The following is a 27,399-nucleotide window of genomic DNA, read 5'->3' on the forward strand; positions in this document are numbered from 1 at the left end:
GATTACAGCTGTACAGTGGATATTTCCCAATCAGAATCAGTAGTGTAGAAACATAAATATTAGTGTCTAAATATCAAGATGAATATAGAGATATAGGTAAAGATGTGAACATAAATATACATATAAATATAAAAGGACAAGTATGTGTGCAAATATATATCATGGTGTACAAAAGTGACAGAGTGCAGTGCTGTGTGATTAATCCTGTTCCACATGTGTCGACCTGACCCAAGTGGAAGGAAGGACCTCCTGTAACGTTCCCTCAGACGCGAGGTTGAAAGAACCTGTTGCTGAAACTGCTCTCCAGATTACCCAGTTTGTTATGGAGGGAAAAGAAAAATTGGTTCATATAGGTTGTTTTCAGAAAACCTGAGGAAACACCTTGGTGCTGAAGAAACTTGTGGAAAGAGAGGTGAGTCAGATAGTGAATGAATCTGGTATTTTCTGTGTAAATTAAAACTTAATTTCAATGCCTGAGCACTTTACTCAGATGTGTCAGAGTAGACAAAAAAGGATCTTTAATAGATTTTTGTTTGGCATGGGAGAAACAAAAGCCTAAGGAAGGTAAGTGATGATAAAGAAAACCACTCTCCTGGTATATGTGGTGCTTCCATTGAGGTTCTGAAACTGCAGAAATGTGACACGGTACAGGAGGGCCACCACTTTGTTTGCTGCATTGTATTTACAATATTCTTTGGTGGGGATGGTGGGAGGGAGATGCATGTTTAATGAACCACAAGGTCTTTCAATGAGGCACTGAGGAGTCATCTGCTCCCACTGATCACACATATCATAAAGATGTAACATCAAATGGAGTTATTGAGTGTAAAATAACTGAATGCTTTTCATCTTTCATCAGTTCAAATAAATCCATACATTTTTCTTATTACTTTCTTTTAATGCTTGTGTTTCAACTCATTTCTTGTCAAAGTTGTCAGACTTGATTTTTAAGGAAGAGGTGTCCTCATTTAATGAGCGTGCATCAATGAACTCTGAATGGCCCACTGATTCCAGAAAGAAACTTACTGGCTTAAAATGCTCTTCAGTTGTCAAATGCAAGTTTGCTTTAGAAAACAACATAATTATCTGTGATCAACAGATCTGTCTGAATAGTCTCAGGTGTGTGGCCAACATGAGAGATAGGTAAGGGAAACAGGGAATGCTCGCAGTTGATGTGTTAATTATAGAAGAGTCATTTAACTTATGCTTCAGTTTCCACCAGACTGAGTGCACACTCTGTGGGAGATGGTTCCTCTGTATCTGTGTCGGTGAACTACCGACTGTGTGTTTTTTCCTCCCTATCAGTGTGTGTGTGTGTGTGTGTGTGTGTTACAGTGCTACAGTCATACAGGAACCAAGACTGGAGCTAATAAATGTACAGAGCTGACTGGAACCAAAAACCATCGTATAAATTCATTAAAAGATGTACATCCAACGGGTGGATTCACTGTCTGTGATAGACAGGCTTCAGATAACACTGATGTTAATACTGCAAACTTTACTAGGAGCCCATCCAGCCTGTAGCAAAGAAAGGAATATCCAATACTATACTATTTGTACCTTTCAAAGTAAAAGACAAGGAATGTTAACAGTAAAGTTAATTTACATTAAAGTCAGCAACAAGCAGTACTCTCTTTAATCTGGATAGAAGTCTATTTCACATAGTTAAGTTAGAGTTGGAGGGAGACAAAATGCAGATTGGTCCAGATCACAGTGGAAGAGGTCGTCAGGATGGGGTTTTGTAATTATGTCCTAAACTGTCCCTAAACTTTTTTTTAAGGAAAAGCTTTCTTCATAGCCACACTCCAACCTTTATCTATAAAATAATGTCCACTGATACACACACACAGCTGAATTTCACTGATACACTGTGGGTGTAAGTTAAACTGAACCATACCAGAAATCATGGTAACCAGCATGAGGAGGACACTGAGCAGATGGGCCTATGCAGACTTTGGGAAGTACTTTAAGCCACTTCAAAACTAAGAGCTTGCACAGCTAGTTTTAACACATGAGCCTACTTGAAAATTGCAAAACAAATGCAGATGTGTTGAAGATAGTCAACTGTCAACAGTTTCCAAACTTTCCATGGGCGATTACTTTACTTTGAAGGTAATATTGACTTATATCTGTTTTTTGTCTCATAATCTCTTCACTGAGTTGGGAGGTCCTTCTCATGACTCGCCCATCGCCTGTGGTTTGAGAGTTTGGTAATGCTGTGCAATACAATAAATTTTGGTATTGATCTATTCAATTCAATTCAATTCAATTTTATTTATATAGCGCCAAATCACAACAAAAGTCGCCTCAAGGCTGAAACCAATCTGAAACCAACTAAATACAGGGCCATTATTGCCAACACCGATATTAATAGGGATACTTTTAACTTATAAAGGAGTTTGGTTCAGTGTTTCGTGATTTATAAGATGAATCAGCATGACTTTGCAAATTCTTTTGCAAACACATTTTAATAATGATGAAATCATTTTTACTTTCCACATAAATTAATGAATACAACAGAACACATCTTTCATCGTTATCATATATTTTGAAGCTAGGTTCTTTTGGAGATCTGGAGTGTAAATGTTCCTGTCATTAAAACAAAAGCTGGACACCCTACAATCATTCTGGGCTCCACCACAGGGAAATCTGCAGCCGTGGACCCTCCTGGCTATACGAGCCTCACTCGCAGAACAAGTACAACAACATACAGTAACATGATATGGCACTGATACCTGTGACTTCTTTCTGAATATCATTTTGACAGGCCCTGGCTGGTTTATGTAAAAAACAGCTATTTTCTTTAACACTTGTGAAGACATCACACAAAAAGCAGCTTCCAGACTAAAAGAAGAAAAACACCCACAAAACATTAACGGCAACAGTAGCACATCACAGGAACAACTGCACATCATGAAACCTCATATTCTTGACGATTTAAGCTGTAATGTTTTTGTGCATCTCCAGCAAATCCTAAAATTCTGCGCTATTGTTTTAATAAGCACGTTTAATCGGCTATTTGACTCTGTCAACTCTATGATTTCTCTGCGCAAAGTTCTGGGACTGGATCAGCAGCTGGTTTCTTTCCTATCCTCCTCTCCGTGCGCTTATCGCGGTGGGTGGAGCCAGGCACGTCCCAATTTATTCATCAGGTTGTAAAATTTTAGAGAAGTAGTCGGTCAGATGAAGTGGTGACACAGAGAAACAACAGCCATGGCGAGGTCTAAGGCGAGAGTGTACACTTGTTGCGCACTGATACTGCTCTGCTTGGTTGCTATAATTGTGTGTATTGCTGTACTTGCGAGACGCAAATGCTCAACTGGCACTTTCTCGAAAGCTGCAGTGGCCGCAGACTCTGGGAGATGTTCAGAGATCGGACGGTGAGTGACATTTGAGACTTTTCAAGCAAATTGCTCTCTTCACTATGTTCCAACGAAGGCAAAATATGCTGGTTTCCTTATCTAAACACTAAAACATTTTGGGGATCTTAACCTGGATAATCATTATCACGGAAGTGGAGGATTATGGTGTTTCTCTCCTTACGTGGCAGCTCCTCACTCAAGCAATGAGTTCATTTTAAATGATAAAAGAGCTTCTTTAGCACGCTCAGTATGCGATTACATAACCATATAACATTTCATAAGAGAGGAAATTGGAGGTGATTTGCATCACAGCGGTCTATGCAAAACATAAACATTTCCCTACTTTTAAGGCGCACTCGATAACGAAAATAGGAACGCAAAGTGATGAAGGACATTCTTCTGTTCGTTCAGGGACATTCTTCAGAAAGGCGGCTCTGCAGTAGATGGCGCCATCGCTGCGCTGCTGTGCACCTCCATCATGAATCCACAGAGTGCGGGTATTGGAGGGGGGTCCATATTCACAATTATGGACGTCTCTGGTAACAAGACACCCTCACTCCCCTTATTCTAATGCATCGCTTCAGGCCTGCCGGGGAGAATCAAGTTATAATGTCTCATCTTTTCAAAGGTAAAGTGAAAATCATCAATTCCAGAGAGACCGCCCCTGCAAACTTGAACCCTGACCTGCTTAAGTCATGTAACAGCACTATTCAAGTAAAAAAAGGTAGGCGGCTTTTCTTTTATAAGACTTCTGCATCAGTTTTTTATTCCCTCGCTTCTTTTGTAGGCTGTCTTTCTTGTTTTAATCTTTCCATGTGTCATGCCTAATTACAGGCTTGAGAAGCTCCACATTGAGTAATGAATTTACAAGCTCAGGGCTCAAAGTTTAAAGACTTCTGTTTGGTGGTTTGTCATGACATAAGCAGCAGATCCTGTCAGACCATTTTGCAGATATATTTTCTTTGACAGGGATGACTTCAAGTAGCTCTGATTACATACCCAAGGCCCTGCAAGATCACACGTGCTGGAACAGCAAAGTGATTAATCTTCTATTCAGTTTAGTGTAAATGTAGGCGGACATAAATAGAAAGTAAAGTATTTAAATGATATTGTGTAAACATTATTAAGCCAGGAAAACTGTAGACATGTAAAAACAAATAGTCAAATAGAAACACTCAGGTAGTAGAGCGGGTCACCTACTAACCAGAAGGTTGTTGTTTCGATCCCAGTCTGCTCCAGTCTGCATGCCAAATATCCTTGGGCAAAATACCCAGGTTGCTCTCCGATACCTAGCAAAGTGCTTGTCTGATTGGGTGAATGAGCGAGTTGTATAAAGCGCTTTGAGTGCTCAGATAGAGTAGAGAAGCACTATATAAGGATGATAAAGGAGTTACAGTACACTCAAAACATGAGTAAATGTATGTGTTGCTTTCCAGCACTGACTATGTATTATTCATGTGATCAGATAGCAGATGGATTGGAGTTCCTGGGGAAATTCGAGGTTATGAAGCGGCACACCGGCTGTATGGGAAGTTGCCGTGGGCCGACCTCTTTCAGCCGACCATCAAACTGGCCAGGGAAGGATTCCCTCTTCCTTACGTCCAAAGTCTATACCTCCCAACCATCAATACAAGCAACACCCAGTCACTGCGGTATGAAGTATGTCGGCAATGTGAGTTCAAAAATATGAGGAGCAAGTAATTAATGTTTTATCTCCCTGTCTTTGTCTTTTAGGAAATTATATTTAGATGAGAACGGAAACCTGCTTAAAGCTGGTGATACTGTGAAATTTGAGAAACTGGCTGACACTTTGGAGATGATTGCAGAGAAGGGAGCAGATGTGTTTTACAGCGGAACAATAGCAATGGATTTAATCAGTGACATAAAGAAAGAAGGTATTATCAGACAGGTTTGATCCTGCTCTCCTTTCTGACCATTTTCTATGTCTGCCAGGCACAATGATCTAATTACAAACGAACAAATCAATTGGCTCTGTGAATCTCTGCCATGATTCCTCACAGGCCACACTGTGGGCTGTCTGGATCCATTAAAAGTCTTGATTATGAGATGCACTGTGTTCAGTTGTGCTTAGCAGAACCATTTGTTTCAATGTTTTTGCTCAGGAGGAAACCTCACACTGCAGGACTTGGCCTCATATAAAGTTACAGTGACTGATGCGTGGGCTGTTCCTTTGGGAGAGTACCAGATGTACTTCCCTCCGCCCCCTGCAGGAGGAATCATCCTCAGCCTCATCCTCAACATCATGAAAGGTTCATGTTAGACACTGACTGCAGAGATTCTGATCATCTATACTTTGAAATCACAAAATGATGCTTTTGGATCATTTTATGTTTTAAGCTGAGCTGTTCAAATTATTGCATTTATTGGTTGTTGCATATGGTGTTTTTTGCATGAAGAAACAGGTCCTATCAAATCTTTACAAGTGTGATACACTGAGAATAGATTTTTAAATAAAAGAAATAACAATTGTTTATATTTTCAGGGTATAAAATGAACTCAGATCTTAAGACGACCGATGAAAAAACATTATTTTATCACCGTTATATTGAAGCTTTCAAATTTGCCAATGGATTAAAGAAACATATCCGAGATCCAAAGTTCCACTCAGATAAAGTAAGTATCTCAAAATAACACCAAGAAGATTCAGGCATTAGGTTTCTCCAACAAGTACAAAGTCATATTTTACCAAAACATATTTTACTCAATAACAGGCAAATCAGTTTATAACTTTTATGTAATGTGTGTTTATTTTTCTGGATGTTTGGTTGATTAAAATGAAAATACCATAAATTAGAGACATTTCTTTGCAAGCTTACAAATTAATCAGGGGATGAAGTAATTATTTTCCCTTCACTGTACAGTAATGTGAAAAAGAACTTGCAGGACCTTTGCTGTACAGTCTTGTGAAAAACTAAGCACACCCCATGATTCAGTAGTGTGTTGAACCACTTTTAGCAAAGCTAACTTCAAACAATCATTTTCTATACGGCTGTATCAGTGTCACACATTACTGTGGAGGAATTTGGCCCTCTCTAGGGTCTGGATCTTGACCTAGTTTGGGCCATGCTTCACAAGGTGCCCAAGCCCAAACCATCCCTCCTCCACCACTGTGCTTGACAGTTGGTATGAGGTGTTTGTGATGATATGCTGTGTTTGGTTTTGGTCAATTCTGGTGTTGGTGATGTTCCATGAACTCAAAGTCAGTTTCAGTAACTTAGGAACACACCAACAAGCATGGATCGACTGTCGTCCAATCCATGCTGAACCAAAGGCCTACAGCTTCACCTCTGGATAGTCGGTCCAGGGTAGGGCTATATGGGCAACATGGAGTATAAGTATTTTGGAGTCTTAAGCGGGAGATGTAGCGGTCTTTAGCAGTCTGTTGTGGTGAAGAGAGATCTGAGCGTGAAAGCAAAACTGTCTATTTACTGCTCAGTCTATAGATTCCTACTCTCATCTATGATCCCGAGCTCTGGGTAGTGAGAAAGGAAGAGATACAGGCAGTGAAAATGAGCTTCCTCTGAAGGGCGACTGTGCTTAGCCTCTGAGTTACGATGAGGAGCTCAGGAGGAGCTGAGAGTACAGCCACTCCTCAAGTTGAGGTGGTTTGGAGAAGAGGCCTTCTTCTGTCAACCCTTCCAAAAAAGCCATTAGTGTTTAGTCTTTCCTCGCTGTACTGTGAGTTTAGAGTTTTTCTGGGGTTTATATCAATTTCTTTGCAACAATGCACAGTTTGACTTTGGGGTAAATTTACACCAATTTCCAGTCGTGGGAAGATTGTAGCATCATGTTAACGCAATGGAACACTCTAGACTAGCAAATGACCAAAACGTCTTCTTTTATACACGTATGGGTTCTCACACTTAAATATGATCAAGTGCATTTGATTAATAGCATCTGGCCGCTACTTACCCTCCTAATTCTTATGGGAGCAGTAAAAGTGTACTTAGTTTTTCACATTACTGCATAGAGTGCTCTGAAAACATTCCTTTAATCCCAACTTTTCCCTGTAAATCTGCATTTTCATTTCAACATGATAATTCTGACAGCCGGTGTAACGTTTGAAATGAATAAGTAGCAAATAAGAGTTCTAAAAGCAGATGAACTCAAATCCCTTTAAGATTTGGCTCTGATTTGTTGTTTGTCTTGATATTCCTGTATTTTCTCTAATGCGTTTGTTTTTGTACTTCTAACAGATGGCAAAGAATTTCACAGAGGGTAGCTTTGCAGACAACATACGCAGCTTGATCAGCAGCGACAAGACTCATGATCTCCAGTATTATGGCATCACCTTGTATCTGGAGAGCATGGGTACCACACATGTGTCTGTGCTGACCGAAGACGGAGCCGCTGTGTCTGTCACTAGCAGCATCAACCACATGTCAGTGTCTGGATGAATCTGTTTCACTGTTAGGAACCAGCTATCAAAAATGTGTCTTCCTTTGAAACTGAAAGATTAAAAAGGTTTAAGAGATTATTTTTAGAAGCTGCTTTGTACAATGGCTGTACTGCACAATGAGTTTGTTGTCTGCGTCACAGGGTGTAGATCTAGTTGATTTAATGTTGTTTTCTTTACAGATTTGGCTCCAAAGTCTTCTCTCCAAGTACTGGAATCATCCTCAACAACCAGTTGTATGACTTCTGTAGAAGAGCCGATAGTATCTCTGCAGGTAAAGGATCAGCACGATGCATTTTACATTTAATATTTATGAAACTCAAGCAATCAGGGGAGAGCATTGTGCAGATGAGGAGGCATTTTTTCAATGGCTTTTTACTAATGGCACAAAGAGTTTATTTTTTACTAGTAACTGTTACTTTCCCTTTCAGCAGTGGGATTAATGAAACACTGCCTCATTGTTAGACAAATCTTGTGAGACCAGTTTTAAACTGTAGTAACGGGTGACTCAGAAGCACGATATAAAACCCCCCCAAAAACATCATCCTACCTTACGTCAAGATAAACATGATAAACTAAGTAAACACATCTTGTTGTAACCTATTCTTATCTCACAGTTCTGAAATTATTTTCCTGACACAACATATTTTTATTTTATGTAATTATGTCAAAGATTCAGATGAGGCTGCCATAACTTTAAGACACATATTCCTCAAAATCAGGTAATCTCAGTGCCAGCCAGCTGCTCATCTAGGTCACTGGGACAGTTTGGGGCCCAAAGGAGAGACTTCACACTTATGATGTAGTTACATAAATACAGAGAAATTTCCACAGTTTCAAAACAATTAGTTAGGTTGCAGATTACTATAATGATTATAGCATATTTATGTATATATGTCTGTATGTACCCTATCAGCTCCTTAACCGGTGGACTAATATGAACAAAACTTTGCACAAACATCGCCACACATACAGCGATTATTAATATTATTAATACAGCGATTTTTATGTTTTTTTTTCCATCATCCCTCTGCGAATGCGACGTTACGTTCTCCGTTTTTGTTTCTTTCTATATTTCTGTACAAACACGTGTGGGTACTTAGCTACACTGGCACTTTTCTGCCGATGTATCATATCTTGATGTAATTGAGGTATTTATATACCTGATAAACATGCATATTTAATATTAGCATGTTAGGTTTAACATTGTGAGCATGTTGGCATGCTAATTTTAGCATTTAGCATTTTAGCATTTAGCTAAAATTAGCATGCCGACATGCTTATGTTAGCTAAATGCTAAAAGCTCTTCTGTACCAAAGCAGGGGTCCATGGCTACGGCTGTACTGCACTTCAGCTAAAACCTCCCTCAAAAAAATGCAGCAGTGCTTACAGGCACTTACAGAAAAGTCAGCTTGAATCTATGTGATGGAGGGACAAAGTCCCTAGAGCTAGTTAATATGAAGATTTTACACCTTTAGCAGCTGTGGATATCTTTCAGTTTTTCAAATTAGAAGAAATTTCTCATTCACAGACAGTGTTTTTATTGACTCTCAATATGGAGAGTGTCCTTTGTACTAAGAGAGACTAACTATGTATAGATATCCACTTAATTAGTGTTGCCTGCTGAAGTATTAGGCTGAACTTAAGAATATTTTTTGTACAGAAATAGTTCTGTGAACATTTCCTTCAGCATTCATCAGTGTCTGATGTCAGATGCTGAACAAAAGTAAATGGCACATGTCAGGGTTGAATAAATGCCCTTCACCCTCTGCTTCACATCATTCAGAAGCAATCATTTTGTGATCATTTTTCTCCTAACAGTGATGAGTGTGGATTGTAGTTTTGTGCTGTCACTCAAGGCTTTTGTTGTATTTCTCAGGAGAGCAGCCTCCCTCCTCTATGGCTCCAGTTCTGCTGAAGTCTCAGTCGAAGACACTGGTGATTGGATCGACTGGTGGGAATATGATCACTACTGGAATGGCCTCGGTACGTGTCCAGGAGATAAAATGATGCAAACCGTCTATGGTGTTAGAGTAAACATTGTAGTCAGAGGCGTTTTCACCCTTTTCCATTCTTTAATCATCACTTTCCCATCTGAAAGACTGCAATTCTACTATTTCTCTCCAAGGCGCTCATGAACCACCTTTGGTTTGGAAAGAGCCTTAAGGATGCAATTAATACTCCAGTTGTTTATGTTGACTCTGAAAATGCAGTAAAGTTTGAACCCAACTTTGAAAAGGTACGTGTAAATATTCAGTGTATTTAAATGATAGCACAATAAGAAATTCTGCTTTTGTTCCATCTGAATCTCTTCTCCTCTTTGTGCTTCAGGATGTAATTGAGGCTCTTAAGAAAAAGGGACACAATCATCAACCAGCAACACGATTCTACAATGTAGTTAACGCTGTGGAAAAGGAGGACAGCTGCATCTCTGCATGGTCTGATGAAAGGAAAAAAGGCAAAGCAGCTGGTTACTGAGGCCAAAAGCCAGGGATGTTAGTTTGATAGCATGACTTTAAGGTTATACAAATTCTTGCAGCCACAAAACCACAAAATCTGTAGCAGATGGTGTCTGTCCTGCTGGAAAATCATTGAACAAGATGCTGATTATCTGTCTTCTTCAGCTGAGTACCTACAGAAGCATGTTGCAGTTGAACTCGTGGCCTCTAGACAGAACTGACTCTAACAGTAACATGATGGATTTTGCTGCACAAGAAGAACCAACAGCCTTATCCGTGACTGTGCCTGACCCCCCCTTTCACTCTTCTGCTTATTTGTACACATTTTACCATCTGGTACTTCTGCCATTTCTCTCTTTTCTGGCATTGCTTTCAGGTTTTCTGTTGTAAAAGTAACAGATACATATGTAAGGTACATGATACTACACTTGTGTTTCAGGCATGTGTATAACAAAACTGAGTTTAATGATAAAATAATTCAGTGTTTAAATCATAAAGCCCAAAAGAGTACAAAGAAAACAAATACATCATAAAAACTGAAATTTTTTTATTATATTTTATAAATTATTGGGGATATATTGATCGATATTGAATTTTATTATCTAAATTTCTATCAGCCAATTTAGGATAATAGTTGGTCTGATATTTAACAGCCAAATCTTTCTCTTAAATGTTGATGTAAGTCCAGAATTTCACAATCATGCAGCTATTCAAAACATATTCTTTGTTTGATGCCAATATGTTTCCCAAAAATTTGGACATGGCACCAAAAGACTGAATAAAAAAAACGATCATTCACATAGACTGTAGATAAAAGAAGTGAAAGAAGCGCATAGTTTAAAATTACTTAAACCTGCGTTCCTTCTAAGCATCGGGCCGGCAAGAGACAGTTGTAGAGAAACCTGTGGGAAAACGGCTCGATTGTGGTGGATTTATAGGCTCAGTTCTTGCTTTTAAGTCTTATAGATTACTTCACATGATTGTTCAGATGGATGAAACAAAAAAATGGTGACAGACTTTAGAAATAGAACACTGCAAAGTAGTGGGTAACTTCACAGTGCCCGTGTCCCACTTGTGTATACAGGCTTTGTAAAATTCACAATTACAGCTAAATAGACTAAACCAAATAACACTGGTGTCATTGTCATTGTCAACTTCACAAAATCTAGATGTAACAGACTATAGAGATTAATTCATAATGTTGTCCAAAATTGAGACATTCGTCCATGTGGTTGCAGGGTGTGTGGCATCATTTGTTAAGTCATTCAATTTAACCTCCTCGGACCTGGCGTCCACATCAGTGGACATCACATTTTGGTTTGTCTAGACCAAAATACTAAATTTTGCTCTACAAGAGCCTGATATCCACTTACGAGGACATTATACTTCCACTGTTCTATCAAAATTTAAATAGAATGTCGTCTTATGTGGATCTAATTTTTTACATTCATCAGGTCCCAAAAAGCCCAAATAGCAAAGAGAAATTAAAAATGCATGCCATGAAAGAGTTTAGGTCTTAGGAGGTTAAAATTCTTAAAAAAATAAATAAATGGAATACTAAATATTTTTTGCTTCTTAACTTTAGTTTTTGTTTTCTCTTTTGGAACAGAGGTTCTTATGTCTGACACATAAATAGCTGCATAGCATTTTTACCTTTTGCACATGAGCTGCTTTGTCACTGTTTATTTTATGTACATATATCAAATGAAAAATTTGCATTTGTGCAAAATATATTCCCTGTGTGTATAATAGTAATGGATACATCTTCAAAGATGCTCATTTTTATAATAAATGGTTGAATGGTCAGTACTTGAAATTTTACCTTAAAATGTAATAGATGCATTGAAAATCTAGTTTCTATTTTTATTTATAAAACCAAAATGATAAAAAATGAATACACAGCTGAAAATAAAGTAAACAAAAGGAAAAAATAAATTCTGGTTGCAGTCGATATTTGACAGCTGGGCAGTAATGGCTTTTTTGTGGATGTACCAATGTGCCCTTCTGCTGTTGGTCTCTCCCTCCAACCTGAGGTCACTGTTATTGATGTGTGCTCTGTAAATCCATTCCCCTGCACCGTAATGTAGTCTGAACAGCCTGTGCAGCCTCTCTGTGTTGTTTCTCATAGATCAGTTTGAAATTTTTTGTGGGGGACATTGTAGCAGTTGGAACAAGATAATCCGATCAAACGTTGACTCATACATAAAGCAGAGATGTTTGCTGAGCGAAAGTTAGACGCACTTTCCAGTGAACACCTACGGCACGCAATCAATTCCCACAGCAACACAGATAAAAATGTTATTTTACTCCTAACACAGGAAAATAAATCAATCCTGAAGGGAAAAGGTCAGATGATAAGATCCTGGTGATTTTTAGGGTGGGCTGCTCTGCCCCGTCACATGGTATTTGGACCTCGGGGGGTGTGACAGTCACACTGTGCCCTGACCTTATAGGAGCCACCTGCGGCAAATGTCACATTACCATGTCTGGCAGCAGGAACAAAAGGTTGCCAGGAGAGGATCATGGGTAGGGCCTCATGCGATGACCACCCTGCTTTTCCCTGGCAAACAGTGGCAGTTCAGGCATTTCCCTGACAGCTCACAGCAGCGCAGATGATCTGCTGGCTGGGAAACAAGCACGACGCTCCAATAACCAATCCCAAACAGCACGGGCTGAGCTGATTTCTTTGATTGCCCTATTTGCAGACTAATCTGCATAAATAAATAAATCCTCTTTTTGGGGGTCAGGTGCGGGCTCTTCTGGTGACCCAGATGTTCCAGCTGTTCGGTGTGTACTTTGACTGTTAAAATAAAACCCGACATCTGCTCTTAGTTTGAATCGGTTCATTTATTGGCAGTCAGTGTTGGGCATGAGACAGATACACAAAGGCTACAACAAGGAAGAGTTTGACATTGACACATGAAAACAAACTACGAACCAGGTGGACAGCCTTCTCCATCACTCACAGTAAACATTCGACATGAAAAGAGGTGTCCGCTCTGACTCTGAACTACATTCACTGATTTAGTTTCTGTTTTATTGCGTCATCCCATTGGCTGCATCCCCTTTTGCTCTATTGCTCGAGCTAACAGCGGGGTTGCAGGGCTCAGTTTCATAGTCGTTATTGTAACTACTGAGTCGGACAAGTGACGAAACACTGAAACAATAACACAAATTATTACAGCAACAATCGGACAAATTACAGATACAAACACATATAACACACAGCAAACATTTATTATATATCTGGTGGTGATTTTTTAATGATTGTTTCAACAATCAGGAGCCGTCATTTCCCCGTCCGCAGGTATACTTTCAGCTGTCTGCATCACTGCTTATAATCGATGTACACAGAGTCTATGCTATGGTGAAACTGGAATATATATTAAAAAAAACTGCCTTAAAGTGCATCGCAGTGTTTCGGTCAGTCTAACTTAAACATCATGTGCTACTACAAGCAGACTAGAACCAATAGATAACAGTCATGGCTGCGTCTGATTAGAAAACACAGGACCACTGAAGTACAGCATCAATAAGTGGGAACGACAACATATTTGTAGAGACACACGGCAGTAGGAAAGGGCAGCTTGGGCACTGCTCTGACTTAGTGGCCCGCACGAACAGCTGGCTGTGGTGTCACAAATGCACTGAAACACACAGTGGGGATGAGCACAACATCTCAATAATCACACAGAGAGGGGAATAAGAGCATTCGGGCGAGTACAAAAACAATCATTGACAGCTATCCATTGTTTGGTCCTACCTGTTGTCTTCTAAGATTGCTTTGTTCACCGAAAAGTGCACAAAAATAGCCTGTGGAAACACAACAGAGCCATGTTTTGTGTCCTCATTTACATCTACACAAGGGTGTGCGTGGGTATTCACAAGTGGACATTTGGAAAGGGGGGGAAAACGCAAAAAGTCGACCTAGCAGTTTTGCCGGGCGTCACGTGATGGGTCGTCGGCTGTATAGTCTGTTGAACTTGTGTCATAGCTTTTGTTGAGAGATTAACAGAGAACACACAATGTGGAGCTAGGCCCTGCCTGCCAGAGATAGACTCAGTCCTGGTAGAGAAACCCGGAGGGACCCACTGTTTCCAAACTGGCTCGAGTTCCTCTTCAGCTACCGCAGGGATGCTGCTCCTCCATCTGAGCAACTGATCTCAAACCTCCTCAAGATTGGCTTCTCAGCTGCCACTGTCACAGAGAGAAAGAGAGAGAGAGAAAGAGAGACAGCAAGCGAGAAAGAGAGAGAGCACTGGTTTGTTAATTCTTCCAGCCCCCCTCCAATGAAACCGCACCTCGTTCCCAAGAGCACCATCCACCAACACAGTAAGTCATGGCCGCCGCGGCTGTCACTTCATTGTCATTATCTTGTGTGGGTTAACTCAGAGATGGTTAGGAATAGCTTGGTAGCTGTGTCAGGACAAGAAGTTCACAATGTGGGCACTGGTCTCCCTCATGTCTTGAGGGGTAACTGGGCTCGTGGTGTGAGGGCAAGAAGGCGAAGGAAGTAGCGGAGTGCTGTGGGACGACGTTTCAACCACAGTTGAATGACCCTCGGAGACAAAACGACCCCATCACCTCTCACAGTAGTGAAGGGTAAAGTCTTTGGAGAGCCGCTTCTCTCCTAACCCCCAGGGCTCCAGCTCAAATTTGTCCCCCACATCATCCTCATCATCTTCCCCATCTTCGTCTTCCTCCTCGTCCTCCTCATAGTGGCTGGGCTCTTCAATGGAAGTCTCCAGGTGGTAGGAGTAGGGCTGACCCTCCGTGTACTCGTAGATCGTCGGCAGGCTGCTCTTTAGGCTGCAGCGCCGGCGCAACGCGACTAGCAGAGGCTGAGGCATGGTGAAAATGTCCACGTTGTTCCCCAGGTCGATCCAGGCCAGGCTGGTGAATTTCTTGGGGTCTTTGAGCATTTCGGTGAGGTCTTTGAGTATAGCCAGGGTGAGGCGGTTGCCATTGAGGGCTAAGGTGCTGAGTTTGGGCAGCGAGGCGAGGAAAGGCAGGAGAAACCTCAAATTTTCGTCAACAAGTTCAGTGAAGCTGATGTCTACAGCCACCACACTGTCTCTGTTGTTTTGGAGGTAGAAGGCGACTTGACGGACGTCCCGGGTCGAGAGAGGAATGCCAGACAAGTCGACGGAGTCGCTGGACATTTTTTTCTGTAGGGTTGTCTTGAGACTGTTGGGAATATGAAGAGAAGAGAGTGGTATTACTTAGATGTCTCTTGCACATAGACAGAAATACAGTTTTTGGCTGGAGGATGAAATGATCTTTGAATGATTCCCCCATTGATGACAAAAACAAAGCAGTAGTTTTATGCTGTGTTTCCTGTGCTGTATAAAGGAGGGGGGGTAACTGGTCCAGCTTGAGCGGAAGGCTGGCACAGAGACTCCAGCATGGGGATTTACTAGTGTAAACAGAAGAGCCAAAACATCCGAGCGAACCAGCAGCTTGAGCTTAAAGCTCTGCGGGCCAGAAGCACGGGGCTCCTTATAGTGCAAGGTCACAACCATTTCCCCCTGCAGAGATAAATTATGAAGTGCTTTGGAGGAACTAATCTGAATATATCTGGCCATTTCAGTTATGGCGAGGCTAAAGAAAGACATGACTTTGTCTCTTTTCTGTTGTTAGTCAGCGACGTGTCACCTGATGATAGATTTTGGTGCAATTGAGCAAAGGAGTATGGAATCACACAAAACCTCCCCAGTTTGCTACACATAACAGAATCTTCTTATGAGCCGTGGCATTTACTGACATGTTGTGTATGAATGTCTGTAACACATCATGATTAGGCCACAAAACATATGCTGCAGGAATGCAGCAATGAATAATGTGTCATGAATTCCCACTGATCGCCATTAATAAATTATCACGTCAGAATGACTATTCATGCAAATAGCTAACACTTAATAAATTACAAGCTAAATATGATCCTCACACATTAAGTAGCCTGTGCCATAATAACTGTGATTCTATTGCTTTTTTTGTTTGTTTGAAGTTTTTAGACAGCAGCTTTTGACAGGCTCTTTGAGAGCCAAGAACATGCAATGTGAGTTTGAAGTAGCCAAAAACATTTAGCAGGTGATGAATAATGTCACAGATAAACGATCAGGAACTGATAAAGGAAAACTTGATATCAATCTTGTTTTTGGCTTCTGACTGTGGCTTGTCAGCATTACTCAGTGCCATATCTGTGGATCAGTGATTCATGCAGCAACATGTAGATGTACACCTGCCAGCCAGGTTCCTCAAAGCACCTTATGTATGAGGACTTTCATAAAGGTCGACTGAGCGCAGTGGAAAACTGCAGTGAGTTTGGTGGCATAGAAATAAGTGCAGTAACTCTGATACTAACAGACATTAATTGACGGCACATTGGTTTAATTTGCTCACATGAACATGCACTGATCTGACTACAGTGACTTTACAACACCTCCTGCTATAAACAAGGCAGACAAACATTGTTTAAGCTCAGCAGATCCTTTAATGCTTGTCAAAGTAACACGTTTATAGCATGTTTTAAAAGTTCAGTCCCTCTGCCTGATTTTTCTGTCTCTAAAGGGGATTTCTGAGTTGAAATTCAATCAGGGAAGCTTTAAATGATTACTTCTCTGCCCAGGATTTCTATCTGTTTCAGTGCAGACTCAGTATAACCCTTGGAATATCTTCAAAATCCTTTCAGGACATTGCATAATGAAAGCACGATTTGAAGCCGAATCTAAATATAGGCGATATTATGATCCTTTTCTGCAGCTAGCATTGGTGCCGAAAACATTTCTGAATTACTTGCACGCTCCTTTGCCCCTTTGTTTGCAGTCGCTTACATTTACAAGCGCTCGACTCCTCGCTCACCTCCTCACCCCAGCCCTAGAGGAGGCAGTGTGCTTAACTTGAGCTGTTACTGAAGTGGCCTCCAAGCTGATTTGGTGTCAGAGTGAATTAAAGCATTCCCAGCGCCCCTGCGACTTACTGTGACACGCACCTGTCACTTGTTATGCACCCAAGTGGGGTTTTTTTTTGTGGTGCTGAAAATGGATGTGCCCTCAGCGGCATGCACAGCTCCGTTTTTTTAAAAGCAGGTGATGGGCTGATGATCAAAAAACTCATGAAAAAACCCCAAAAATCTGCGGATAACACCAAGATTTAAAAAGAAGTTTTAATCAGGTGCAGAGGACAAGAAATATGCCAAGCATGCTGCACTTTTATCAGAATCTTGTGAGCCAGAGTCCTTTCTCTCTCTTCTGTCTCTCGCAGCCTTTTTTACATGACAGAAACCTCATTTTAACCAGAGGCACAAAGGTCCTAATGGCTGTGGCAGAGGCTTCGCTCCAGGTGTGAATAGGTTTTGATCACACAGCTCCTTCCTTTTCAGACAGGCTTTTGAGCCCAGTCTGAACAAAAAAAAAGTATGTCTGAGGCATACACACTGGAAGCTTCTTTCATCCTGCGTCAAGATCTGATACCAGAAAACATGAGCGCTACTGATAACTTTGAGCAGATGGCTTTTCTTGTGGATTTTACATCCTCAAGAACATGAATATCAGGGCTCAGTTTAAATTACAATTTCTATTTAAATTAAGAAACAGTGCAGAGGTATGATGCTGAATATCTGTTGCTAAGTAGATGCCCAAAGAAATAATAATGGACACTGAATCCAGTAAGGATTTACAGTAATGACATCAGCCTTTAATAACAATGCATATTCACAAACAAGCAACCTAATAAACACCCTTTACATAGTTAAGAAATCAATTAATTTTACATTGTGGTGCCATTTATTAAGTATTCCCACCAAGAGTGCACCGCTTGCCTCTACGTGTGGCTCATCAGTCTCCAAGTGTCAGCGATTTAATGCAATGAGGCCGCGTTCTAATTCAGTAAGCACAAATCAAATCACTGTTGCGATTTATTAAAGTAAATATTCATTCTAAAGCTTGCTGAGAGGAGGTGAGATTATATTCATTTTAAAAAAATGAAGAAACAGTTTTTTCTAAACGTGCAGTTCAGTTTCCTCCTCATCTCTCCTCTGGGCTGTTATTGCATTACTCACGCCATTTTGTCTTTTTTGTCGAGTCATTTACGTTCAAACTTTTCTCTATTATTCATCTCAGTCCTCTGGTGGGTGAAGCCCATCTGCACGAGATGAGCAGTCTCGTCACATCTGCTCCCTGATGTCACGTATATTTTCCACTGCACGCTCATCATAAAGACGTACAGATGAGGTCGGCGTGCACTATAGATAGAAATCACACGCACATAATCCCTCGCAGCACTGCATTGTCCTTCATGCTGCAGGGTATTCAACCTCACACTTCACAATCCGTATCACTAAAGGCAGTTCCCTCCCATGCACCAATCAGCCGCAACATTAAAGCCACTGACAGGGAAAGTGGATAACTCTGGATATCTTGTTGCAGTGTAATGGACTGCTGTAAAATCCTGGATCCTGGCGTTTATGTGGACATTATTTTGACATGTACCGCCTACCTAACATCCCTGCAGACTTGGCTGATACCCCTCCCTACAAGCCCCAAGCAAGTGCTTGAGGGAACTCGTGGTGCTTTTGAGGATCCTTTAATGACCATAAAACACAAATTAAGCCTAAAAACTAAATGATAGTCCCGGTTATTCTGTTTCTGAGTGTTAGGTGAGAAAACAAAAGCGAATTATTAAGTCACGTAAAGCTTATGGGAAAGAAAAACACTTTTGTAAAAGTCAAAAAAGAGAAAAGGTCACAAAAAGTGTCTGCAAATTTTATACTGACATGAATTTAGCCTTAAGGTGAGAGCACTTCAGTAGCGTATCTGGGTCACTGCATCCATCAAGCCCATTTTTTTTCATTGCACTTAAAAAAAAAAAAGAAGGAAAGTTTTCTAGCCAATCCTAAATAAACTAATTAGATTAGATTGAGATTAATGGGATTACTGAGTTTCAGATATTAATTCAGCGTGGCATTTCAGCCACACAAGTGTGTACAGTACTTAGAGGACTGCGTGTGCTGCACTAATGCTAGATAATGAAGGGATGAACAGTCCCGTGGCATTAAAGAGGACTGAGCTGTTTCTGTTTCCTCTGAGTGGAGAGAAACCTCACAGAAGTGGATTTGTTGCTTTTTATTTTTTTATTTCTTGCACAGAGGAGCCAAGCTGTCTGCAGCTGAACAAAGATGGAAGACAAAGGGAGTATAAATCCACTCTAAATTTTTATTTGTGACACACTTTCTTTGGTTTATTTGTTCTGTAAATTTAGACCAATAAAACCTTATTTGACAAAGGATAGACTTGGAAATTCTACAAAAATGCTCTTATGGTTGTGTGATAGTTATAAAGCTACAGCCAAGAACGCAAGCAGAGGCCTAGCTGCACCTCTGAAGTTCACTTTTTAAAAAACAAAATATGATGTTTTTGTTTAATTATTGACAAAAAAAACAAGGTGCTAATGTTTTTTATCAGTTAAAGTTGATAGACTCTTTATAAAAGATGGACATAGTAACAAGTACTGGTTTCTGTTGCCTTAGGTTTAGCACTGGACTTCGGCCAAGGGGGTAATATTGTAGAGCTGCTAGTTTAAGCCACAGACTGTATATGAAAGATGGATGTAGCCACTGTGAAAAGGCTGAATGTTTTTTTGCCTGGGTCATCTATGCGTTTTAAAACCAGATGTAATTGAGCAAGCGTCAGATTTAACTGAGAAGCCAAGAGACACTGGATAGTCATAGGCTAGTGAATTATTAATCACACATATCCTGCTTTATCCTTCTTTTTGACTCTTATGTGGAACATGATTTACATAATAAACATTAGATCATAATTATGATCAGGAAGACTTATAACTAGTAAGAATCAGGGCGTCAAAAGGTAATTTTTCCTTAGACTTCTCTACAGCTGGACTTCTTTTAGTAAAAAGAGGAGTCGCCTCCTGCTGACCTTTAGAAAGAATGGAGGTTTAGCGAATGATTTTGTATTGGCTTCAGTTTTGTGATCCAGAAGCTCAATTGTTTTTTTGTTTTTTGGGGGGTTTTTTGGTTCTTTTTACAGTTTATAGCCAACGATGACTGAGCTTGGATAGCAAGGCACATCTGTAATTGACTGTGAATTATCTGTACTCAATGAACTGGACAAACCAAAGTCGACTCTTTCGTGTGACTGAAGTCTGAACAAGACGATACAGCACCCAGCTGTCACTCAAAGCTGCCATTCCCTAAAAACACTACTTTCTTCTTCTGGCCACAACAATAGTGTAATAATGTATATTTTCTGTACCTACAAGGCAAGTAATTACAACACAAGCACAAAATTATGCCACACAGTACAATACATACTTTAGATACTGTAAAAAATATTCACAAGCTTTAAGTTTTATAAGAATTCACCATCTTATAGTTCTCAACGAAAGCAAATTAGCTACTAAGGCTTTGTAGACATGTGATTGTCCCTGGTCACACAGGCCTAGAGACTGGATTGCAACCATTTAGCAACCACTAGTCATAAGGGAAAGAATATTTATTCCCTGACCTGCGGGTGAGTGGTTGCTGAAGGGTTTTGGTGCATGACCATCTTTGCAACTGATCTTATCCAGCGACAGCCAGCAACCAGTTGCAATTTACTTGGGGAATACACATTTTTTTCCTGTGGTTGTATTACAGCTGAGTGGTGGACAGCCCTTGTTCACAGTGCACATAATTTTTTTTGTACTAGGCTTTGTTTATACAATAGTCTTAAAAATTGAAGAAGCGTGTCTATGGAGGCTAAGTCACTTTTTACTTTATATCTTAGAGAAAAAGTAAATTATATGGTTTGATTTTTGTGAGCTTCACAGATGCTAACAGATGCCCCAAATATACCTAACAAAGTCAAGCTTTGTGCCTAATTTTAGTAGTTATTTAGTAGTTAGCAGGTAGCAGGCTAAGCTAATTGCTAAGCTAAACTGCTAGTAGAGTTCCCAAGAGGCAATACAAGTTACACTAAATGACCTTATGAATATTTGAATCAGAAATAAAATGATCAGTTAAGCTCTTAACTGGAAAAAGTAGGCTGTCTCCAAAAACTTAAGTTCGGGAGGTGAGCTGCCTTTTCACAGTCAGCAGCAGACTGGACCTGTCTCATCTCTTTCTAGCCTTGACAGGTATTTGTTCATGAACACAACAGCAAGCGAAGCTGTCAGAGCTCACAACACCTGCTGTATTAATATTCTGTTTTAGGGTGGATTTCTTGTTTTAATGATTCATGTTGCTCCTGCTGTCTCAGCCAGCGTCAGACCGTCTCACTGCAGGTTTACAAAGCCAACAACACGACTAAGTGAAAAAGAGCATTTAGCTATTGGAATTTAGCGACTGTATGATTCCACACATTTTCAGAGAAGCTGTCAGTTTCAGTAAAGTCGTGTTTTTTTCCTCTTCCAAGCTGAAATAAATGTCCACGAGGACAACAAAGACCTGCTTGTGCAGCTCAACAGTGAAATGTTTGATCTACATAAGCTTTTCTTCCAGTTTTTGCGTGTCACCTCCGAATGACTCGCAATAAACCCGTCTGATCTCGCTGAGCTCACATCGTCTCGTTTTCAGCTCTCAGATTGTTTTCATCTCTTTAAAATTAATCCATTATTTGCAGTGTGTAGCCAGATGTAGAATAAGCAATTACACGAGAAACAATTATGATAGGCTTTTTCTGTTCATGAATAGGATTACCAAGCAACACCTAGACACACAAAAAGCCTATTTGTGCGCAACCTAATTCTCTATTCATCATTTGCACATCAAAAGCAATGTACTTTTTCATGAAAATGGCTACAATTACATTTTAGCACAACCCTCCCAGCTTTTTTTGGCACACAGATGGACACGTTTGCTGCCACTTTTGAAGAGCGAAAAGCCAGTAGCGATGCAAATCCACTGCACTGCTCTCAGATATGATTGACAGCTGTGGTTATCCTTAACGTTTCTATCAGGTCAGCCCGTGGCCAGTTCCGTCCTATTTCAGTGTCGGGTACAAAGATGAAAATCTCTACTGCTCGACATGGAGCCGAGCCCTGTTCTCTGTTGTGTGTGCGGCGGCTGATTTATTACAGACTGAATGTCTGGACAGAAGGGCTTACCAGGCCTGGGATTTCCGTCTGGACATGCTCTGCCTCAACCACTTTGAGTGTGGGGTCAGGTGATAGATCAGCTGTCTGCAAATCTTATCAGAAGACTTTATGGTGTCTGCATCCTGTAGACGAGCACAGAAAGAGTGCTGATAAAGGAACACAGAGCATGAGAGTAATAGTACTAAGGCAGCAGCTTTTTCTGCCTGTGGAAGTAAAAGAGAAAAACAGTTCTTTGCAGCTCTTTATATCTCTCAAGGTTTTAAATCCTGCCAAGTTGCCTCGATTCGTTTTTTTTTTAAACTTATCAATCTGTAGCTCCACCATATTTCACCTGAGCAGAAAAAACATGGTTTATTATTACTCTTGAAGCCTTGAGCTACTCCTGAACAAAACACAATTTAGCTGACTTGCTGGAGCAAGAAAATCTAATCACATGCAGCATGCACTGGGAAGCAAAACACAGGAAGTAGTGAGGAGAGGTGAGATACAACAGCTACTGATAAACCCAGATAATTTCAATGTATTAATCATGCTGTGGCTCCTGGTGACCACTGCCTACATAAAAATAACAATAACAATAATTCAGTTTTCATCTTTGATTTTTCAGACAGGCTGAATCACACATTCCCATCTGTGCATAAAATTCAGCCTTATTCTGTTTCAAGGTGCTATTTTGATTTATTCCAAATTTTGCCAGCACTGTCAGGTCACTCCGGCTTTATGAGTTTCAGGTATGAAAAATTTAACAAACTGCATTAAGCGGTTTTCCAGGATTCTTACTGAGCAGCTATTTCTAGCTCCTCGAGAGTAACATGTGTCGGCAGGATTTCTTTCGAGCATCTGTCTGTAGGAATGTCAATAACATCCTCGGATGAGATTTTCTTAAGAAGACAGCGCTTCACAAAAGGAATTCATAAGGGAAATGTTTTTAGGAGAAAGCTTTCCTTTGCAGAGCGCTAACACCAAGCTTGTCAGGGACACACACACATGCAAAAAAAGGGAAAGAAACCTGACCTTCTTAGGACACTGCATCTCTCGAGCCAGGCTGAGTAGCAGCTCGTGTGAGATGGGATCCACTAGATTGAGGAAGGCAGCGTTTTTGTACAAGATGTCGTTGAGCGATGTGCCTTCTAAACCCAGATCCTACCAAAGAAGACAAGATAACAAAAAAGAATCACAAACCCAGCAAGATGCAGTTGCAGAAATACACAATTAGGGGTCTAAGAATGTAGACTTAGACCGACAAACAGGTCCCTACTGTGTCAAGGGCATCGTGACTCCTAATGGAACGATAAAAGAAGCGTTTTGTTTTAAATATTCATTAAAGAAGACGGGCGTTTTCATCTACAGTAGCAAAGTGAAATGTAGGTGGGGGTGAGTCACTGGGGAGAGGCTGTGTTTGAACATATCACCCCTCGGTGGCACTTATCCACAGGGCATATCTTGACATGCCATAGTGCATACTGTTTGCACAAAGCAACCCACGCCTGACTCTCTCTGACCTCATGTTAATACCTCAGATCAAACCTCTGATTTCTACATGCTCTACTTTCATTGGTCGTTTAAAACTTGGGGAAAAAACAACTCAACCCAACAACTTTCAATTGCACTTAATATCTCAGTGTCTCTATTTTTCCTCATTTATAATTCTCTTCTTGCCGTGGCACTTCAATATGTTGGACTTTGAATACTTTTCATTTGTGCTGCACGTAAATACATCTGCAAAGAGGTCAGAACTGGCAGCTGTCACGGCAGCTTGCACGCAGTTATGATGAATCCGATAGGATCTGCGGCGAAAAAAACAAATCAAACCAACTAAAAAGAGGAGACGTCAGATGACCTTTCGAGAGTGATGAGACAAGCAGCAGTCAGCGGTGCTGCTGTGCGCGCTGAACCGTACCAACTCGCCTTCATCCACATGTCCATCCTCAAGGTCCTAATGAGCCAATCTATGATGGCGAGCACTTGTGCAGCCCATGCAAGTTTAATGAGAAAAGAAAGCCTTTGAGACACTACATACGGTACGCACACACCTGCGCGCGCGCACACACATTCAGACACATCCGCTTTTTTTTTCCTTCCTCAAACACAATCTGCATTGATTGTAAAGGACAGTTGAAGTGGGAGGCTTGGCAGCTCCACGTTCCCGGCAGTCCTTCTAACAAGGGTGGCAGTAAACACAGGCTGAACCCAAAGCACAGGAGAAGCTGCTTTTGCTCTTCTAAGAAAGACTTCTAAGAAAGAGGAGGTGTAAAAATATCTCCCTTCAGTGTTCATGCCTGATCAACTGTCACGTGCGAGTGTGAAACCAAGCCATGGATCCATCCTCATATCTGCAATGAAGCTCAGATCTCTTTCCTATCTGCGGCAGAGCTCGCTGTTACACACCAATTAACTCCGCCGCTAATTCTGAGAACAGAATCTCGCTGATATCTTCTTCCCTGCAAATGCTCCAAGAAAAAAAAAAGATAAAGTGAGGATCATTTAATAAAAGTAGAGCTCATTTAGGGGAAAGTGAGCCTCCCGTCCCCTGTGATGTGGCTGTCATGGAGCCCAGCCAGGCCAGTTTATCTCCTTGGCTTGATTAAGGAGGTTCCGCTCTCTCCTGTGTCAAGGCTTCAGAGTAATTAACACCGGACTGGTCGGCAGCTAAAAGACAGAGGAAAGCCCTAAGGGCAAGCAAACAAATTAGATCACTTAGGATATTGCTGTATCTTTGATGTGTCCACATGTCCTTTCACGAGTGTTTTACACATTTGCTAAAGCAGGCGAGAAGAGGCTTTAAAGAAGCCCTTTGATTAAGATCCAGTATGGTGGAGTGTAGGACATTTGAGGTCATGTGTACAAAACTTGTCCTACTTAATGTTGCAAAAACTACATCAAATCATCACAGTGAATATATTCATAGCTTTATGATGATGCATTTTAAAGGTAATTGATTTAGTTTCCTCAACTCATTTTAAAATGACAAAAATACCAAATCTTCACATGATTATAGGCACACACACACACGCACACAATAGAATATTTAAAAAAATAAATAAATAAGGAAAGCAATGACAGTGGCCTAGATTTTCATTTCTTTAGGTAAGAGTTAATAAAGCCTTTTGGAGTGGAATAATATTTTGTATTGGTGAAGACAGGACTCCAGGGCTCTCATTGTTGCTGCTGGAGCACAGGCCATTACAGTGAGAGAGAGACATTAAGAGTGGGGAGTGATGGAGGTGCTAGGTCGCTCTAATGGGCACATTAGAACAGCCTAAGGAAAAGGTGAAACTCTGGCTTTAGAAAGGAAGGGAAACAAGGACAGATGCAGAGAGGGGTGGAGATTTATTTGTGCTCTGCATTTCAGGAAATATCCAGACCCATCAGGAGAAAATCAAATTTGAGATAATGCAATGACACAGTGTGGAGGTTGAACATTTCCTCATTCGGTGGGTAGGTAATCCTTTCAAATCTAATGTCAACACTGAGCACGTTTAGCCACAGTGAGAGAGAGTGGGGAGTCACGTGCTGTGTCTGCCACTGAAACACTGTGTCACAGGTACAGTGCTCTGCCAGTGGCCTACTTTCCATAAAAAACAAATGCTTCAGGAGGAAGCGGCCAAAGGAGTGAGCCCACACACGCGTATAGTAACAGCAAAGGGAAATGAACGAATAATGTGGGCCTAGGTCAGAGGTCAGAGGCCGTTGCAGACACTGCAGGAGAACACTACAGTGCACCTGTGGCACCGCTACATTTTGGATATGCATGCAAAAGACTACATTCACGCACGTACACAGTCCCTCATCGGTCTCTGTGAGATGGGAAAACAATGCATAACCGCATCAGCACCACAGCAGGCTTTAGGGCAGCGCTGCTGTTTGCAAACAACGTTCGACTTCACCGTGCATTGTGCAGGTTCCTTCCTTACCTTCCTCAGTAATTTGAGCACGTCGGTCGCCTGGTCTATCCTGCGGTCACGGAGCAGCTTCTGGATCTCTTTGATCCACGCCACTCTCCTCATGTACGGGCTGTGGTTAGTCCTTCGCAGCATCCCAGGCAGTTTGTCTGATTTGAGCATCAGCGCAAACAGAAAGTCCCCGCCGCCCCGACTTCCCCTCTCGCTCTCTCCGGCGCTGTTCAGGAGCTTGCGTCGCTTTTTGGAGAAATTCTCGTTGTCCAGGCTGCTCTGCCTGCTCAGTCTGGAGCCCATGGTGTTGTTGTTGTTTGTTGGCTTGTTTCTTTCTCTTTTTTTGACACAGTCAGACAGCACCACTACCAAAAGGACAATCCCATGATGAGCTCCAGTTTTCCGTTTCCAGCAGATGCTCCTAAGTGAATGGTAGAGGGAAAAAAAACAACAGCGCCGTGTTGTCTGGCTCTGCGACTGGCTGTCAGATGGCTGGGGATCCGGTGCAGAGCCACATAATATCCTAGAACGCTCTAAACGATCATCGTTGCCTCGTGCACCCGTCACGCGCTAGTATATCTCGCTTTGTTTTTCCCCTCCGTCGCCGCCACCGTGCTCTACGTGCGCCAAGCTCAGATGATGATGAAGATGCTCAGGCTGCTTCATCCTCCGGTCGTGTCTGCTTTTACGCTGCTGTTTAGATTTGTGCAACGTGGAGAGTCCGACCAATCGCAGCATCTGGTGCCTGCTGCGCGTCTCTCCTCCCAGCCATAAACCCCTCTCAGCCCCCCTCCCTCTCCTCCCCGTGCAGCTGCAAAAAGGGGAATTAAATCATAAGAATATTCAGCACGTGAGGAAACTGTGAGACCAATGTAGGCAAAAGAATGGTTGAAAGAAAGGGAATTTTTAAAAAAAAAAAAAATGCTCTGAATGTGCCACTTTCAGTTAGATTTTTTCTTCTCGGGGGTCTTCCTTTTATCCCCCAGAAGACCTGAAAGTTTGTCTTTTAGCTCCAGCTGCTCAAATACGTGCTTCGCCATGGGCCCCGGTATAAATCTGAAATTTCTCTTTTGGCAGTCTTGTTGTTTTTCGGCCTTTGCATGAGCTGTCAGCTCCAGTTTGCATCAATCACAGCTTCACTAAGTCACTGAATTCACTGAAAAACATCCACATCC

At 41.2% G+C, this 27,399-nt stretch overlaps 2 protein-coding genes across 3 annotated transcripts; one reads left to right on the top strand and one right to left on the bottom strand.

Moving 5' to 3' along the window:
* Positions 1 to 3,132: 3,132 nt before the first annotated feature.
* Positions 3,133 to 12,044, top strand: LOC100699923 (glutathione hydrolase 5 proenzyme). Its single transcript, XM_005473050.4, has 12 exons — positions 3,133 to 3,380; positions 3,774 to 3,901; positions 3,991 to 4,086; positions 4,828 to 5,014; positions 5,097 to 5,257; positions 5,486 to 5,632; positions 5,866 to 5,996; positions 7,580 to 7,764; positions 7,962 to 8,053; positions 9,659 to 9,765; positions 9,908 to 10,018; positions 10,111 to 12,044. The coding sequence occupies exons 1-12, from the start codon at positions 3,214 to 3,216 to the stop codon at positions 10,255 to 10,257; spliced, it is 1,659 nt and encodes a 552-aa protein (XP_005473107.1). The 5' UTR covers positions 3,133 to 3,213; the 3' UTR covers positions 10,258 to 12,044.
* A 1,022-nt stretch (positions 12,045 to 13,066) lies between these two features.
* lrrc75ba (leucine rich repeat containing 75Ba) lies at positions 13,067 to 26,991 on the bottom strand. Of its 2 annotated transcripts, none has more exons than XM_019365566.2 (4): positions 26,246 to 26,991; positions 23,346 to 23,474; positions 22,341 to 22,477; positions 13,067 to 15,425 (listed from the first exon to the last, which is right to left on the bottom strand). In XM_019365566.2, the coding sequence occupies exons 1-4, from the start codon at positions 26,525 to 26,527 to the stop codon at positions 14,819 to 14,821; spliced, it is 1,155 nt and encodes a 384-aa protein (XP_019221111.1). In that variant the 5' UTR covers positions 26,528 to 26,991; the 3' UTR covers positions 13,067 to 14,818. The 2 variants fall into 2 exon arrangements, with proteins under 2 accessions (XP_019221111.1, XP_005473114.1); XM_005473057.4 differs by having other exon boundaries at positions 22,341 to 22,453; positions 26,246 to 26,989.
* Positions 26,992 to 27,399: the final 408 nt, after the last annotated feature.

Source organism: Oreochromis niloticus, linkage group LG12 (genome assembly GCF_001858045.2).
Source record: "Oreochromis niloticus isolate F11D_XX linkage group LG12, O_niloticus_UMD_NMBU, whole genome shotgun sequence".
Taxonomy (NCBI): Eukaryota; Metazoa; Chordata; class Actinopteri; order Cichliformes; family Cichlidae; genus Oreochromis; species Oreochromis niloticus.